This window comes from Trachurus trachurus (assembly GCF_905171665.1).
Source record: "Trachurus trachurus genome assembly, chromosome: 17".
NCBI classification, from domain to species: domain Eukaryota; kingdom Metazoa; phylum Chordata; class Actinopteri; order Carangiformes; family Carangidae; genus Trachurus; species Trachurus trachurus.
Window position 1 is genome coordinate 17,038,210 of NC_139900.1, and position 16,325 is coordinate 17,054,534.

The following is a 16,325-nucleotide window of genomic DNA, read 5'->3' on the forward strand; positions in this document are numbered from 1 at the left end:
AACTCACTGCAACTGCTGTATTTTATCTGGCAGCTAAAGCTCACAATAGGATTTCACCATATTCAATGTCATGAATATGCTTTATAGTCTGTTCTGTTTCATCTAACCAAATCAGAGTAGGGCCCCAGGTCTTCCTAATAACATTAGGTTGAACAGATGGCTAAAGATGTGCCCTCATGACCTGACTTGAACAAGCAGGTTGTTTGGTTTTTACCTCCAAAGCCATTCAGCAGATTGTGTATTCTTCTTCTCTGGGTTAGGGTTAGACTGAAGACTTAAACCTTGATGACACAACTGAGGAGAGTCATCATCTCATGCCCCCCCAATGCTTTGTCACTTCTCTCAGTAAACTTACACACCACTTAAATAGTTACAATATGTTTTATTAATCTTCTTAGCTTCCTCCAAGTTATGCAAATATAAAAATTATTCAGAAATCATACCAAGACACAATTCCCCAATGTTATTTTCACAATAGTGATGACAGATTTTAAGTGTTGCTTTTTCTACACAGCTAAGCTACTTTTAGAACAATAAACTTAAAATTCTACATATGGCTCAGTGGTACAAATGACATGTTTTTTTTATTCACATAGATCTTTTCTATGGAACAAGTTAAAGACTATAAGAATCAATGTTAAATCTGTCCGTATGGGACCACTGTCGTCACCTGGATCAAATCTGCAGTTGTTTGAATAGTACAAGAAATGACAGAAGGGCCGGCACCCACTCTGGCGTCAGGGGCGGGATGTCTCGAAGGGACACAGTGAGGAGTGATGGGGGCATCCAGTCTGTGCTAGCAGTCCTCCTGCCTTCAGCGCAGACGTTCATAAACATCACTTCACAGCCCAGTGAGAAACCCACCTCAAACCTAGAGAGAGACAGAGGAAGGGGACAGTCAAATACCAGAGACACATCTCCACTGATTGGTATGTTTCACAGGTTAAAGGATAAAAAGATCATTGGATGGATAATTAATATTGGTGATAACAGTGCTATGATTACAGTTGTACGTACATGGAGGGGCTTTTAGCTCCAGCCAGGAATTGTCGAGTAGGGTTAGGAGTGGTGATGTGGCTTTGTGTTCATGTGAACGTTCATCTTCATCTCGTTGTCCAGGATTTGCACAAGCTGCTGCATGGAGGGCAGGTGACCTGACTCTAGTTTTGACCACACTGGCACATCTATGGAAACACAGTATTTGCTTCACTGTCATTTTTTGTTCCAGGCACACAACTTTATTAAACTTATGGTATCATAAACTTGTGGTTTGCCCATGCCGGGACTTCTACTCACCATTTAACGTTATTTCAAATGCTCCTGTAGACATTAACTGGTTTTCAATCATATTGCTGAAGAAGAACACCATCATGCAGGCATAAATCTGAGAAAAGTACAAGAGAAATGCGAGTCAGAAACATCATTCCCACGATCTTTATTGGCCGTTGAGTTTCCAGTTCATCTTGAACTGTGCTCACTAAATGTAGCACAGGAGCAGTGCACTGAAAAGGGACAGTTCAATTAATGAAACTATGAGGACAGAGACCCCAAAGGAGGACGGTGGTGCTCTACAGACAGATCAACATGATGGTGTTATAGGAAACTCCAACAGTCGCTAAACAACAAACACTTTTCAGTATGATAGCACTGGGCAAACTTCATCATTCATCAGCGTTATACCAAGTTTATCTAAACATATACTGTTTGTTATAGGTGAATCCTCATGTCTTCCGCATTTGATTCTTGCTGGCTTGTAAGATGGTCAGAAATGGAGTTGTGTTATATATTCTCACATAAACCTCTAATTATTGGATGACAGGATTTAAGTGGAGTGAGATTATGGAGAAGCGAATTACTCACACTACAACAGTTAATGAAACTTGATTTCTTTCCAACACTGTTTGATTTACTGATAGCTTTCAGGATATATAGAAATTATGAAACAAATATTATCAAGAATAATTCTGAAACTTTATCTACAATGGCTCTAAATACACACAAAGCCAGAGATGCTCAAAACATTTTATCAGACCAGTTGTGGCTTAGATTAAGAACAGAAAGCTAATTTAATGGTAAAACAAATCCAAGCCAAATGCTTACCAAAGCCTTCTACGCTCTGGATACAATTACAAGGTTTTCTGTTAGTTATCGGTTTAAAAACCAAAACCACTAGATTATATCAGCCTCAGCTCTCCGTTAAAGGAAAGAAAATGTGATAGTTGCAAGATTGTGTTATTAGGAAATATCTGATTTTCACAGTCACTGGCCAATCTCCCTCTGAGCCTTTGGGATGTCTGCAGCCCTGGGGATACACAGATCCAAGCCAAACAATACTTAACAACACAAGCTGAAACCCCTGAATGAACAGCTAATGAAATCCCATGGGCTGCATTGTACTTGACACACACTTGTGTGTACACAACTGTCTCAGAAATGTAGCCAACCTAAACCTCCCTTTTCTTCACATCCAAATCCAGTGTTCTTGTATAATATCTGTCAAAGTAACCTGCAAAACAATGCTCTGCTGCATCATTCTAACTGTAGCCCTGTACCACGCTGTTATGCCTGAAAATTAACACACTATGTGCTTCCATAGGTTCAGAGCTTTATTTTATTAAATCTAATCCTAAATCTTACCTTATTTCCCTGTCCCCACTCCCAGATGCCTGGGGCTTGCATACCAAGGAGGGCAAATGGATCTCTGCCGATAATAATCAGCCCAATCACCAGCAGTTTGAACACAGACAGGAAGGAAGCAAAGTGTCTGAGGAAATAAAAAAAGAAAATGCTTTTAATACAATTTCTAGACACGACTACATAAAACAGACGAGGTCTAAGATCTACAGATTTAATTTCCTCAAAAATATTACAATAATGACCTCACTACTGACACAATTCTAACTACGTTTATTGAACTCTGTGGAAGGAAGTTGGGTGTGGCCTTTGATTGGTATAATTTGAGCTTCACTGAATAGAATAAACGCAACGACATTGAACATGCAATAATAGATTCTTCCCAATCAAACAATTACTGCTGTAAATATTGTACATTCCCGTTGCAGAACATTCACTGCATCCTGTGTACTGCCATTTAACTTTAACATGTGTTCAACCATTTAACTTTAACATGTGTAAATCATTGAACTACAACCCACCAGTGAACACATCACTTGTGCTCACAACTGAGATTGAGACAGACACAGCATTTCACACAGCAATTGAAGACAAACCAATGACTGGAGAATTAAATGCTCGGGGTCAGATAGTACTGTCAGTGTTATTTTACGGTGCAAATTCTCTGGAGTGTTTATTAAGAATTAAACTGATGAAAATCTCAGCGGTACCATACCTTTAACTAAAACACCTGGGAATTCTGCAGAGACCAATCGTCTCTAAATCTAAATATAGTCCATTTACCACCCACATCGCCTCTTACAGGCCCTGTGACTTAATCACATAAAAACTGGATGAATAAAGTTTCATCAGAATCAAATTTCTAGTCTGTGTTTGTGACAGTGCACAAAAATAGCTCATGACAAATTCTAAAATTTGGCAATATTGTGTTGGAGAAAATTATTCAATAGGAATGTTAGCCTGGGGGCTTCTTCTGATTTATCACATTGTCAATTCATTTTAGAATCATAAAAAAATGGTCATATAGTTTGGAAACTTAAAGGAAACCCACAGTGATGTCTACTATTAGCTTGTTTTGTCACATAAATTGTCCACAAGCAAAAGAGATAAGTGAAACAGAGACAGTTTCTTAGAGGTAAGCTTTATAATTACAATAAAACTACTTCAGACTAATTAAACAGCTCTATGATACATCCTTCACACCTTATTGTAGGGTTGTTCGGTAAAGTCACTTGGACTATCTCAATATTGTTGTAGTAGAAATTTGTTGGTTTTGGTAAGGTGTTCCTAATAAATTGGCAGCTGCTAATGAATCAAAATATTAATTCACTGGACCACAAATACAGAATGTGTTCAATAATAATTACCCACACTAAGTAGCACAATGCACCTTTGACAATTTTAGATACTTTTGTCTTGGACTATAAAACCACAAAGACAAATTCACAGCCAGATAAGCCTGACTGCAAGAGAATTCCTTTTCCTAAGTCAAATCACAGCTAATCCCCGGCGGCTTTCAGCCCGCTTAATAAAGCTGGATATAATCCACTTGTAACAAGACAGACAATCTCTCTCTCTTACCGATAGATGGGGATAGGAAGATAGTTCTCCCCCTCAATGCGGATGTCTGGGTACCGCTGGTACAAGGCCTGCGTGTACTCTTCAAACACCCGCTTGTACCCTCAGGAAATGCTGTGTGAAGACAAACACACTGTCAAGCAGACATATACACAGTGTGTGGTTGCAAGAACAAACGAGGACAAAGGCAACAGCAACAATACAGTGATCTGAAGGCCAGACTGTGAACTTATAGTCTTGAGCTGTGTGGATTCCTTTGTTATCTGTGGGACATTTGTTTGGATTTTACCACTAGATGTTCAGTTGTACAGACATTTGTTTTGCAGCCGGTTAGCATTCTTCAAATTCAACACAGTGCCTCACTGTCACATGCTCCTGTTTGAAGCATATTTGCTTTGGAGAGAAGCACCAATTTGCAATGCAAATGTCTGTCTGACTTGTGTAATCTATCTTTGTCATAACTTGCACCCTTTGACATAAGCGCCCTAAAATCACGTGACATCGTCTTCAACCAAATAAACTCCTTGTTTCCGTTTACAATTAACGAATGTTATTCCAAATGTGCTTAAATATATTTAAGTTCAGCTTGCACGACATTTAAATAAATGACATCTTATTAGCTATTAAGACAATTTTGACATCAGGTGATTGTCGGAGGCTGCAACATCCAAGCATTCCCTTGAAAACCAAAATGAAAATGTTTTCATTTGTTGTATTAAGCAACAAAAATAGAAACAGAAAGACCATTAGCGAGATTTAACGTTAACCAAAATGTGTGAACATGAGACCACTGGTAATAAATGTACCACTATTAGCACGTTACACAGCGGCAGTGGGGCGATGTTTTTCGACGAGGTAATACACGAGAACGAGCTAAAACGTTGAACTTCCCGAGAATATATTTTCCTCGTGTGTTTAAACAATGGTTGAGTAATTTTCGCTAATAAATAACTGGGAGAGGCTCCTTCTCCTGTGGCTAACGTGTTAGCAGTGGAAGCTACCCTGTAATTAGCTATAGCTTCTACCGATGCTAGGCCTGCGGTGTTGTTAGCCCAGCTAGCTAGCAATGACTCGCCAGATTTTCCGCACGTTTTGCCTCACCAAATCTGAAACTTGAGGAGGGGTCCCGTGGCGAACTGCATCTTCATCTTTTTCACGCCGCTGCTGTCACCAGACGTGGCGCAGCACAGCGAGAAAACCCCCAACGCGAGGAGCGAAAAACGCAACCACTTCATTGCTATCCGTTCCGGGGTTTGTTTCCTCCTCCTCAGTCGGTCAGACGGAGACGAGAGGCAGGTTAAGCCTGAATTTGTTCATGTCGTTGCTGGTTGGGTCCTCCTCTTCCTCGAGATCTGATCTCAGACATGAGGCACAGCAGACCTTCACTTTAGCGCCATCTACTGCACTGGCTGCTCCACTGACCTGCAGTACAACTATTGAATATATTACATATGACTTTAGTTAAATTAATACACATACTCAGGGCTCCAGACTGTCCTTAAACGGACACAATCTAAGACAGTGCAAGCAAATGTTTTTTTTTTTTTATCTACTTGTGCAACCAGTAAATTTGCCTTTTCACACTAGTTAAACATGGATGGGGTGATACAAAGAATCTGAAATCTGTCGTTACAGGTGTCAGACCAATGTGTGTGAGAATCATGAATGAAAAGGAAATGTGAATATGCTTAGCAAGTCGATTTATGGTGTGCACCCCTAAATATTCTGCTTGCACTCCTAAAAATTTAAGTTATAGGGACCGGTGTGCTTCTTGTGAAAAAAGGTTAGTCTAGAATTTTTTTTATATACAGTCTATGGTCTAGATCCCTGATATTATAATACTACAATTTGGTAGTATGTTATAAGGCTAGTATAGTTTTTCAGCTGTTTTTACCCAAAGCCAAATACCCTATGAAATATCCTAATTAATGAGAAAAAAAAACACACACTATTCAAATACAAATGATTTTTGCAGCGACCACATTCCATACGGAGCACATCAGTTGGTTCTCTACTACATATAAATCTTCTTTTAAGAACAATCTGGATTTAATTTACTTCCTCTAATGTTTAAATTAGATCAACAAGTAGGTGACTTTATCCCATCTCTCTCATGTTGCATGCTGAGTGTGATTTCTGTTGTGGCACAGGGGCACGTCAGTAAAATCTAGTAACGGAGCATTTCACCTACCCAACTACTCACATGCCACACTTTCATGTGGAATGGCAGGTGCACACCCCTAGTCTGTTGCCAAAAATATCCACTTGGATCCTTGTGTTATTCAAAACTGCCATCACTGTAATGTCAGATTTTGCTTGTGATCTAGCGTACTTTGATAAATTCAAATCTAATATGTGCCTGTAAATTGTCATGGCAAAAGATTAAGCATCTACAGTGAAATGTGCCGTTTCCAACAATATAAACCAGTAGTTTCCAGAGAGACTTAAAATTTAATGAATTAGTGTTTTAATACATTTTTATTTAATTCTCATTAAAAACAATAAAAAATAAAACTACTTTTTCAATAAAACATGTCTGTTTGCTTGTCCGACAGAGCTTTGGAGTTCAGTTTTTCAGCCTGGCCATTCTCTCCTCATTCACTGCAGACTGCAGAGCCAGAACTGTGTCTGTGGATGACAGATAAGACAGGGTAAATACATACAAAGCATACACATCCAACTCAGATTTTAGTCCTTCCTGTAATGCAGTTTTGTCCTGGCACTTCCATTTAATGTCTGACCAGAGCAAGTTGGCAAGTCAGAGATTTGCTAATTTACCATTTGAAAATATCTTTCACTAATCTCACACTACCATGTTTGAATGTCAAGAAAGAATGCGGTTTGTTTTAGCATAACATTTTATGGAAACTTTTTCTCACGCAAAACTAAAACTCCAGAATTAAACAAAATAATCAAGCAGTATGAGCTGAACGAACCCAGTAGCTTCCGCGAATGTTCCACCAGGTCAGGAAGTCCTTCCTCAATGTTATATGAGGTTTGTTCCATCGCCTTGAAAAGTCCATTTCCCCTCTGAGAAACAACAGTGATAAAACAGGATAAGGCTTTGCAAAGTCATTTTTAGATAAGGGTCTGTGGCGGATCAAATAACTACCTGGAACTGTGCATAAACCTTCTCCTCCAGATCTTCCACCTGGGATATAGCATCATAGACACTGGTATCCACAACAGATTCCTACAGGAAACAGTAAACGGCATTAATTTGAGCAAATTGTGCATACAATAATCAATATTCATAGTTTTGGACTCATCTTGTACAAAGCTAACCTCATCTGATGAGCTACTCAATGGCTCTTGTGCCTTGGCTGCTCCGCCAGTTTTGGAGTTGCCATTGAGTTCTTTCACTCTGCAAGAAGGAAAAATGCTTCAAGGTTTACCTTCCATCATCTTTATATTTTTATTAACAAAAGAGAAAAGGAAATTGACTTGTGCTAAACTTCATTAGCCGAATATATACCTGTCAGCATAACGTAGTGTGTTCATTGTATATTCACATGAAGCCATGCCTGGTGACACCATTGAAATCTATGGGGTAAAAACAAGAGGAAAATGTATTATCAAAGAACACATTATCCTTCATGTCATCAGCTCATTATACACTGTATAACAAATTAAGTAAACAAAGGTGGGTGTTTTGACATACCATGCAGGTCTTAGACTTTTCTCCAATGAAGGAGTCCCTCAGGACCTTCGTCAAAGTGCTCATCCGGAAAGGAATGTGGTCGCTGTTTTTTCCCAGCGAACGAATGCATTCCTAAAGGACACACAAGTGGTATACATGAACTTCCTTTTAGGGGCTTGCATATTTAATATTTGGACAGCCATTATTTGGTGCATTTGTGCCTCCACAGTAGCCATGGTCTTACCTTGAGAGCCAGGAGGCTGCGGTTGATTTCCGCCGTCTCAACCAAAGTGGCGCGGTCGTTGCTGCTGACGTCTGTGCCACGCTCGTTGCCAGCCAAATCCACCAATGAGAATTTACCATGGAGCGTGGTGGCGCGGTCATTGCGCCGTAGCACAATCTGGAGGATCGCATGAGAGCGAGATGAGTTGGCGTTGGCCGAGGTCTGCCCTGATGTTCTGGAAAGGCAGCAGAACAGAGGGAAACTCTACATTAACTGCTCTTTCAGTCAGTTTGTCAAGCAAATTTGAAGAAGCAGGTACAATGAGATTCTCAGATACATGTTGTTATATAAATACCTGCATGCACTGCCTGCCTGTATCATCTTGATGACTTCTTCTGCCGTGGTCACGTAGACCTCCTCGAGGCCGACCACCTGAACCTGCTGTCGATCATCCTCAAGAACACGTAGCTTAGCCTTCTTGTTGAGCAGGTCATACACCTAAGTGAAAAAGGATATTTCACTTTAAGAATAACGTTAACAAGCAGAGTGTTCAGTTAAGTACTCTCAGTTAAGGTTATTCTTACTTTGCCATTGTAAATCTCAAAGAAGCTGACGTAGGCAGAGAGATCCAGGTTAGAATACCTCCTGTGGTTCAGATAGGCGAAGACATCCTGGGCTAAAGCAGGGGGAGTCGAGCAATTATTCATAAACTTCTCATGTAAGCGGAACTTTAAGAAACTCCTGAATATTCTACAGTTTAATGAATACGACAGCAGATAAGCAATGGGACATGGACAAATACAAGTAATGTGGAAAAAAACAAGGTTGAAAGTTACTCGTAAAACTTTTTTTAAGTGACCAAATGTGAAAACTAAATTACCATACTTTTTAAACACATTTGTTAATAGTTCTGTGGAAATCTGGGCATCCTACCTGCCAAGGCGTAAATCCCTTTGGCACTGTTCTGCTGCTTCCCCATGAAATCACCTCCCATTGTCTAGAGATACCAAATCAGGAAAAATAAATAGCAGAATTTCGGTACAAAAAAAAGGGGCTAATGATTCCAGACAGACGGAGGACTTACATGAGTCTTTCCACTTCCTGTCTGGCCATAGGCGAAACATGTTGCCATGCAACCTTCGAACACAGACTGTACCAAAGGTTTGGCAGTGAACCTGAGGAGAGAAATGTCAAAATAAGTCTTGAAGTTAAAAAAAAACACAATAATAGTAATAATTATTGCATTACAATGTGCATCCCAATGGCCTAATGGTTGGTAAGAGTATTGTAATTAACTGAGCAACAAGCCTCTGATTTGACAAAACACATTTCCTGTCTGTGCCAATTTAAGCTACTAAATCAAGGTTTAAAATGCAAGAAGACATAAAGAGGTCATTACTTGTAGACCATATCGTTGGTTGCGGTCTCGTCAAATGAGTAGTCAAAGTGAAAGACTTGGTTTTCCAAGTACTTGGTGAGGTCCACCTTCTGTTTTGGCTCATGGACCAGTAGTTTACCTTTCCCAGGTACAGACACCACATCGATCTCCTTCCTAGTAATCTCTGTCATACACAAGAATGTCAAAGTCAGTCAGAATGTGGGGATAAAAAACATGGCTAACAAATATGTACCATTAACTAATCCTTTATCTCCAGATGATACTGTATACAGGAGGTTAGTGTCTACACAGAGAGCCCAGTATTACCAGCAGCCTCACTGCTGCATGTGTAGGCCAGTGTGTAGCCAGCTGGATTGATTAAACAGAAGCATATCTTTTTCATTCAGGGACAAGTGAAAACATGGTTGACATGCTCTCTATGTAGACACACAGTTACATGTCACTCTCAATGTACCTTGCTTATTAAGAGGCCGCTTGCGAACACACACACAAATCCTGTGGGCTTCAATCTGTAAAAACACAAGTTGGGTAAGGACAGGCTTTGAATAGCACACCAACATACAGCTGCATGTATGGCCCAAGTCCAGACTCACCAGGTCAGTGGTTGATATGGGGATTATTTCCAAGGTCTCTCTGAAGTTTTGAATCATTTCGTAGAACTTTTGGTTTGGTCGAGTCTCTCCAAACTTAAATTAAGAGGAAAAAAAAAAACGGACATTTTTCACTATATAAATACAAGCCAGATGAAAAATAAACAACAAAATTACTAAGAAAATCTCACCCTTCCCTTCTTGGTTTGCAACTCAGGGGGCTTGATGACACAGGACAGCCTTTTGCTGCCTTTGTTCAACTCTTGGGGAGCCACAGATTTCCTCCTGCCTAGAATGCATAAAGATGATGACCATCTAGTTTTATTTTCTTTTAATGACCTCACTGAAATATCAAACAAATTTAAATCACATGAACATTTATGTGCCTCATGTCTTAAGAACAGAGGAGGGAGGTTAGTGTGTATAGCGCTATGAAATTGTTCTAAGTAATCACATGAGTCGGTGTAAAACCTGTTACTGACCTTTGGCTGCAGGAGGAGGCATCCTCTCAGGTTCATCGTTTTCCTTTTTGGCCTCACGGGCATACTGCAGTGACTGAGCTGGTTCGGTCTCCTTCTTTCTACGCTGGTGATTAGGGATAGCTAAACAAGGCAGGAGAATGTGCTTGACTTTAACAAATGGACATTTATATAACTTAAAATTGCTTGAGTTGCACTTTACCTAAAAATGTATTCTAACAAAAGAAACATAGGCTATTCCATCTTGTGGCACCACTACCAATGTGTGATGAGCTCTACAATGCAGATATGCAAGATATACAGTATGGACTAGACTTGAATTTAACCCTCACTGACAACAGCAAGTCCCCTTTTATTTTTAGGAAACTGATTTGGAGAATTCCTTCTAAAAGACCATTACTAACCAGAATTTGAAAGGACAGATGACGGGACATCAGAGTCAGCCGTCTCCTGGCTCTGTTCCGAGGGCTCAGAGGTTGGGACTGATGCTGCAACAGGTGCCGGGGGTTGGAACATACATGTCTGCCTGTGCTGAGACCGACTGACTGCAACTGAAAGCCAGACAAATCCAAGTCAGGCAGCTGCAATACAGTACAGCAATGCAGTACAAATACAATACCATTGTCTAAAAAGCAAATATTATATTGCTATCATTATTACAGGTAAAACTCGAAACCCAGTACAACAGAAAGATCAACTGCACACAGTTGTAGGCTGACAAATCAAAAGTGAACAACAGTGAGCAACAAGCTGGTTAGGGTTCCATAAGCATTTGTCAGAGACCCAGAGTGACAGAAGCAAGCGTGAAGTGAAACACAGAGACAGAAAAGTGAAAACTAATTGAGTTATTAAATCATGGGCCCCTTCTAAGTCATTCAATTTGCATATGAAAATATTAGCAACTGACTGATAGTTAGTGTGACCATTGGTGAATTAAAAACAACAAAAAATGTGTTATCACAGGCCACTCTGTCCTGATGGATAAACATTTTGGTAAAAATGCAGTATCATCAGTCAGCTAAGACATACTATTTTTTTAAAACTCTATTCAGTGTACTGTACAATCACTACACAGTGATTTTTCTTCCAAACCAGAATTTAAAGCAAAATGTGTTGTGTGCCCAGAATTACAGTAGTTGATGATTTGCATCCCTTCAACACCAGTCATTAAAAAGAGATCATTCATAACCAGTGGTCTGATTAGTTCTCCCAGGATTGTGTGTTTTTTTTTTTTACACATACATCCCAATCCCTTCAACAAAGGAGTAATTAAGTGCAATTTATTTCAGTCAGAGAGGAGCATGCATGCCTTGTCGACCTGACTCTTCAGCATTGATGACGGCGGGAGCGGAGGCTTATGGAAGAAAAGAAGCCGTTAAATGACAGAATAAAGAAGTTGGTAGTCTGACAGAAAGGAATACTCTGCTTTTACATACAGGAGGGAGGGGCAGGGATCCTGGATGACCGCAGTCTACCCTCGTACTTCTGTGGGAGAGACACAAACGGACGATGTTGCTCAGCACACATCTTATTGTCAGCTTCACTCTGTGTCTATCTATCATTCAAAACAAACTAATGTGCAGCTTTAGCCTTTTTCCATTCAAAAATAATGTTTAGCCCATATTCCCCCAACCCACATTATGGGTTAAAAAAAAAACATTTTTCATTCTAGCCAGTTAAATTACAGTTCATAAATACGGTAGCATACATTATGTGCTGAATGCTAATGGCAGTGAAGTCATTAGTATTCACATCTACAACTAATTACTTTGTTATTAACCTGTTCGACTTAACAGCTCAATTTCCCTTCATGTGTAAGGTAACGTTACCTTGTCTAAAGCAGGAGGTGGGGGGTCAGCAGCTCTGCTGTTGACAGCGTTTATGTGGTCTAGCAGCTCCGGGTTGAGAGTGCACAACTCACTCACTTCAACCTACAACACAAGCATTCATGTCAGTAAATTTTATTAAAGGTTAACCACCTTAAAATCCTGAGTACTGTAATTACAGTGGACGTGCTATGAGGATTACCGTTACACGTTTTAAAAGACGACGGGTTCATATCGTCACCAAACCCACAAAAGTGTTTTCTGTGTTTAAGCACATACTGACCTCCTTCCCTCGAGAGATGTTCCTCTCGTTCCACTCAACCATAACTGTGGACTTCACCGTGTCAACGGACTTCACCGTTGCCAGATGTACTCGACCTTATTTGCACAGAAACAAACGGTAAATCGCACGTTGTCAGCGACAGCGGCATTAATACGCACTTCATATGTTACTGCGAATAAATACAACTCACCATCACTGCGGCTAATTTGTACAGAGAGACCAACGAGAAGTCTGGACAGGCTGGCCTCCATGTTTGCAGCTGTAACCGATAAAATATCCAGGTAACGTTGCTGTTTTTGTTAACGAGTCAACTCAACTCACGTTACAGCTGCCGTGCTGTAGCCCACACTACATGCCTTTATTTCGACGACAACCTAATAACTAACACAGAGACGAATTTCTATCTTTGCCGTGTTTGATTATCTCTGGCAGAATAACGACAGAATCAAACTTACCTTTCAAAGTCAAGATTTAAACTTATTATTTCCGGCTGTTTAAGTAGCTGATTGGTCAGCGTCATAGAGCGTCATATCCTCTTCTTCTACGCTTCAAAATTCCTAAATGGCGTTATACCGCCACTTCCCGGATTAGTTAGGAATTACCTCTGCATTAGAAATCACTTGTTTTTCATTGCCGCCTCGTCACTGTTTAGTTTCTTACGCTTACTAAAGTAACGTGGCACAAAGGACTGTAAACATGCCCACATTTGAATAAAGCTTAAAGGTGTACAGAAAAGAAAATTGAATTTGAGCCCACTCTGGATCATAAAATTAAAGCAGAAGTGAGTGATATATTTGTGTTAAAGGTGTACAGAAAAGAAAATTGAATTTGAGCCCACTTTGGGTCATAAAATTAATGTGATAACTCATCTTTCAGACGTTGTAGGCCAAACTTTGTGCAAAATTCTATTTTTGAGTAAATCCGGGATGAAAGTGTGTATTTTTTTTTCTCGCATTGGATAATGCAGGCGCACGGATTATACGTCAGCCTGTACACGATTCACCAGCCACTGATATTGGATCCGTCATCCGTCATTCAAACGTCTGAGACACGCACACACACACGGAGCTCGGGCTCGCCCCAAGCTTTGAATATCCCGCCCGCTCGATAACGACCAATCAAATTCGTTTTCCTTACTCGGGTAAACTCGTGTTGCAGCTCGTGACAACTCGGCGCGACAAACAGGACAAACGGCCATTTCTGTACACCTTTAAAGTTATATTTCAGTCCGTTTGGCCGTAGGCTATAGGCTATATGAGATGGGCAGAGCTACACATGGTGAGATGTGAGTCCCAATCACCTCATTATTACCAACACAGGTTCTTTTCATTTGCAGTCGATTAGGCTACATCTGTCAGTTACATTTAACATTTAATATGCTACAGTTTGTTTTCTGTGTAATCTTGATGTGCGTTACCCTATTTTATGGAGAGTGCACTGCAGATGTAATAATTTCCTGTAGGCCTAATCATTTTTGTCTTTATGTTGTGTTACCGTGGTTTAGGGGTGGGTCCTGCCCAGTAGAGGCTGAGGACTCTGGTACTTGAGACACAAGGACCACAACATGTATAGCCTAACTCATGCACCAACCCCCTGAACCAATTCTGATAAACTACAAGCACAATTTCTGCTTTGCACTCAAATTGCAGTTCTTAAAACACACTTTTTTCAAAACACTACTCACAATTCTCTGCATTTGCACAATTTTCATGAAGAAAACCTTTTGTTTTCACAAGGAACACACTGTCAATTGCCCTGATGCAGACTGACTAATCACATATGGGAAAACACAGGTGTCACACACAGTTTTACAATTAGCAATCAGAGCTTAGCATAAAAGGGCAACAGGCCAGGGAAAACATGCTTGTGATATGGATGAGGTGCTATGGCTAGACCGAAACAGAAGTAGGGACCCAACATAGTTTTTATTTTTTATTTTTTACTGTAGCCTACAGTTATTTTTTTTTCTGTTGTTCTACACTGTAGGCCATGTGCAACTTTGTGTTGGTTGGGGTATGTCTACACTTCAAGTAGTGTAATGGCATTGTTTTGATGGACCATCTCAACTACAATGGCCTCCTGCTGGGGTGTGAACATACAGTAGGTGTCCTGGCTCCCAGTATGGCAGTCTGACAATTCTACAAAAAGTGAATGTGCTAGGCCTATAGTCCAGGCAAAATAGCGTTTTATGACAGACTAATTGTCACAGAAGGTTTTTCACCATACATAATTTCTATGAGGTGTCTAGAACAACATACTAAAAGTCCTAAGAAATCCTAGTTGGGGAAATATATTTAATTCGCCTACTGTATGGTGCCGACAACAATACACCCCAATGGGGCTATTTTTTCCATTTACTCCTATCACAATGAAACTTTACACAATGAAAGTATCCATGAAATGTAACATTTTTTGTATTACAAGTTTCTTTGAAAATGAATTTGAATATGCAATCGAGCCTTACACTAATCAAATATGCCCAAAATACACCCGAATAGGCTTCTTTTTTTCCTTTACTCCTACCACAATGAAACTTTACACAATGAAAATAGACATTAAAAGTAAAAATTTTTGTATTACAAGTTTTTTGGAAAATGAATTTGAATATGCAAATGAGCAATACACTAATGGAATATGCCCAAAATACACCCGAATAGGCTTATTTTCTTCCTTTACTCCTACCACAATCACACTTCACACAATAAAAGTATACATGAAAAGTAACATTTCTGTATTTCAAGTTTCTTGGAAAATTCATTTTAAATATGTAAATGAGCTCAACACTAATTGACTTATGGTCAAGAAGCCATAAAGCCACAAGCAGCAACAGGGGCCAAATAACTAACACATTCATGTCCATTCAATAAGTTAACCTATGCACTGAGTGCTGTCACTTGCCACACACACATGTCACTTGCCACACTTAAAAGACCTATATTAACCTTAAGAATTAATTGCACGGTCTTGTCTCCAGTTGCTTTCTAAATTCTTTTTTTTATTATTAGCGAACAAGCCTTACCTAACGACTTTCCTCCCAGTTTGCAGAGAACATCAGAAAAAAGTCAGAATACATCAAAGTCGTTTCAACGACTGTGTGTGATGTTATATTAAATATGCTGTTATGTTCAACAACATATGAGCCGGACTAAGAACTAAGTTATTTGGCCCCTGTTTTTGCTGCTTGCGGCTTTATGGCTTCTTGACCATAAGTCAATTAGTGTTGAGCTCATTTACATATTTAAAATTAATTTTCCAAGAAACTTGAAATTCAGAAATGTTACTTTTCATGTATACTTTTATTGTGTGAAATGTGATTGTGGTAGGAGTAAAGGAAGAAAATAAGCCTATTCGGGTGTATTTTGGGCATATTCCATTAGTGTATTGCTCATTTGCATATTCAAATTTATTTTCCAAGAAACTTGTACAAAAAATGTTACTTTTAATGTCTACTTTCATTGTGTAAAGTTTCATTGTGGTAGGAGTAAAGGAAAAAAAGAAGCCTATTCGGGTGTATTTTGGGCATATTTGATTAGTGTAAGGCTCATTTCATTTGCATATTCAAATTCATTTTCAAAGAAACTTGTAATACAAAAAATTTTACATTTCATGGATACTTTCATCATGTAAAGTCTCATTGTGATAGGAGTAAAGGAAAAAAATAGCCCCATTGGGG

General features: G+C 39.5%; 2 protein-coding genes across 3 annotated transcripts; both read right to left on the bottom strand.

The window, feature by feature from the left end:
- Positions 1-362: 362 nt before the first annotated feature.
- selenot1a (selenoprotein T, 1a) lies at positions 363-5,543 on the bottom strand. Its single transcript, XM_083991452.1, has 6 exons — positions 5,314-5,543; positions 4,216-4,326; positions 2,638-2,764; positions 1,297-1,384; positions 1,018-1,184; positions 363-871 (listed from the first exon to the last, which is right to left on the bottom strand). Exons 1-5 carry the CDS (start codon positions 5,445-5,447, stop codon positions 1,060-1,062), a joined length of 585 nt encoding a protein of 194 aa, XP_083847578.1. The 5' UTR covers positions 5,448-5,543; the 3' UTR covers positions 363-871; positions 1,018-1,059.
- Positions 5,544-6,671: 1,128 nt separating this feature from the next.
- kif2c (kinesin family member 2C) lies at positions 6,672-12,903 on the bottom strand (the record flags this gene model as incomplete). 2 transcript variants are annotated; one of them, XM_083990997.1, is made up of 22 exons in its annotated part: positions 6,672-6,840; positions 7,149-7,242; positions 7,325-7,405; positions 7,498-7,576; positions 7,688-7,755; positions 7,874-7,984; positions 8,097-8,310; positions 8,431-8,573; positions 8,660-8,751; positions 9,009-9,072; positions 9,160-9,250; positions 9,475-9,637; positions 9,929-9,983; positions 10,068-10,160; positions 10,256-10,353; positions 10,547-10,666; positions 10,948-11,094; positions 11,862-11,897; positions 11,980-12,028; positions 12,373-12,474; positions 12,653-12,747; positions 12,843-12,903. In XM_083990997.1, 22 exons carry the CDS (start codon positions 12,901-12,903, stop codon positions 6,779-6,781), a joined length of 2,118 nt encoding a protein of 705 aa, XP_083847123.1. In that variant the 3' UTR covers positions 6,672-6,778. The 2 variants fall into 2 exon arrangements, with proteins under 2 accessions (XP_083847123.1, XP_083847124.1); XM_083990998.1 differs by lacking the exon at positions 11,862-11,897.
- Between the last annotated feature and the right edge of the window lie 3,422 nt (positions 12,904-16,325).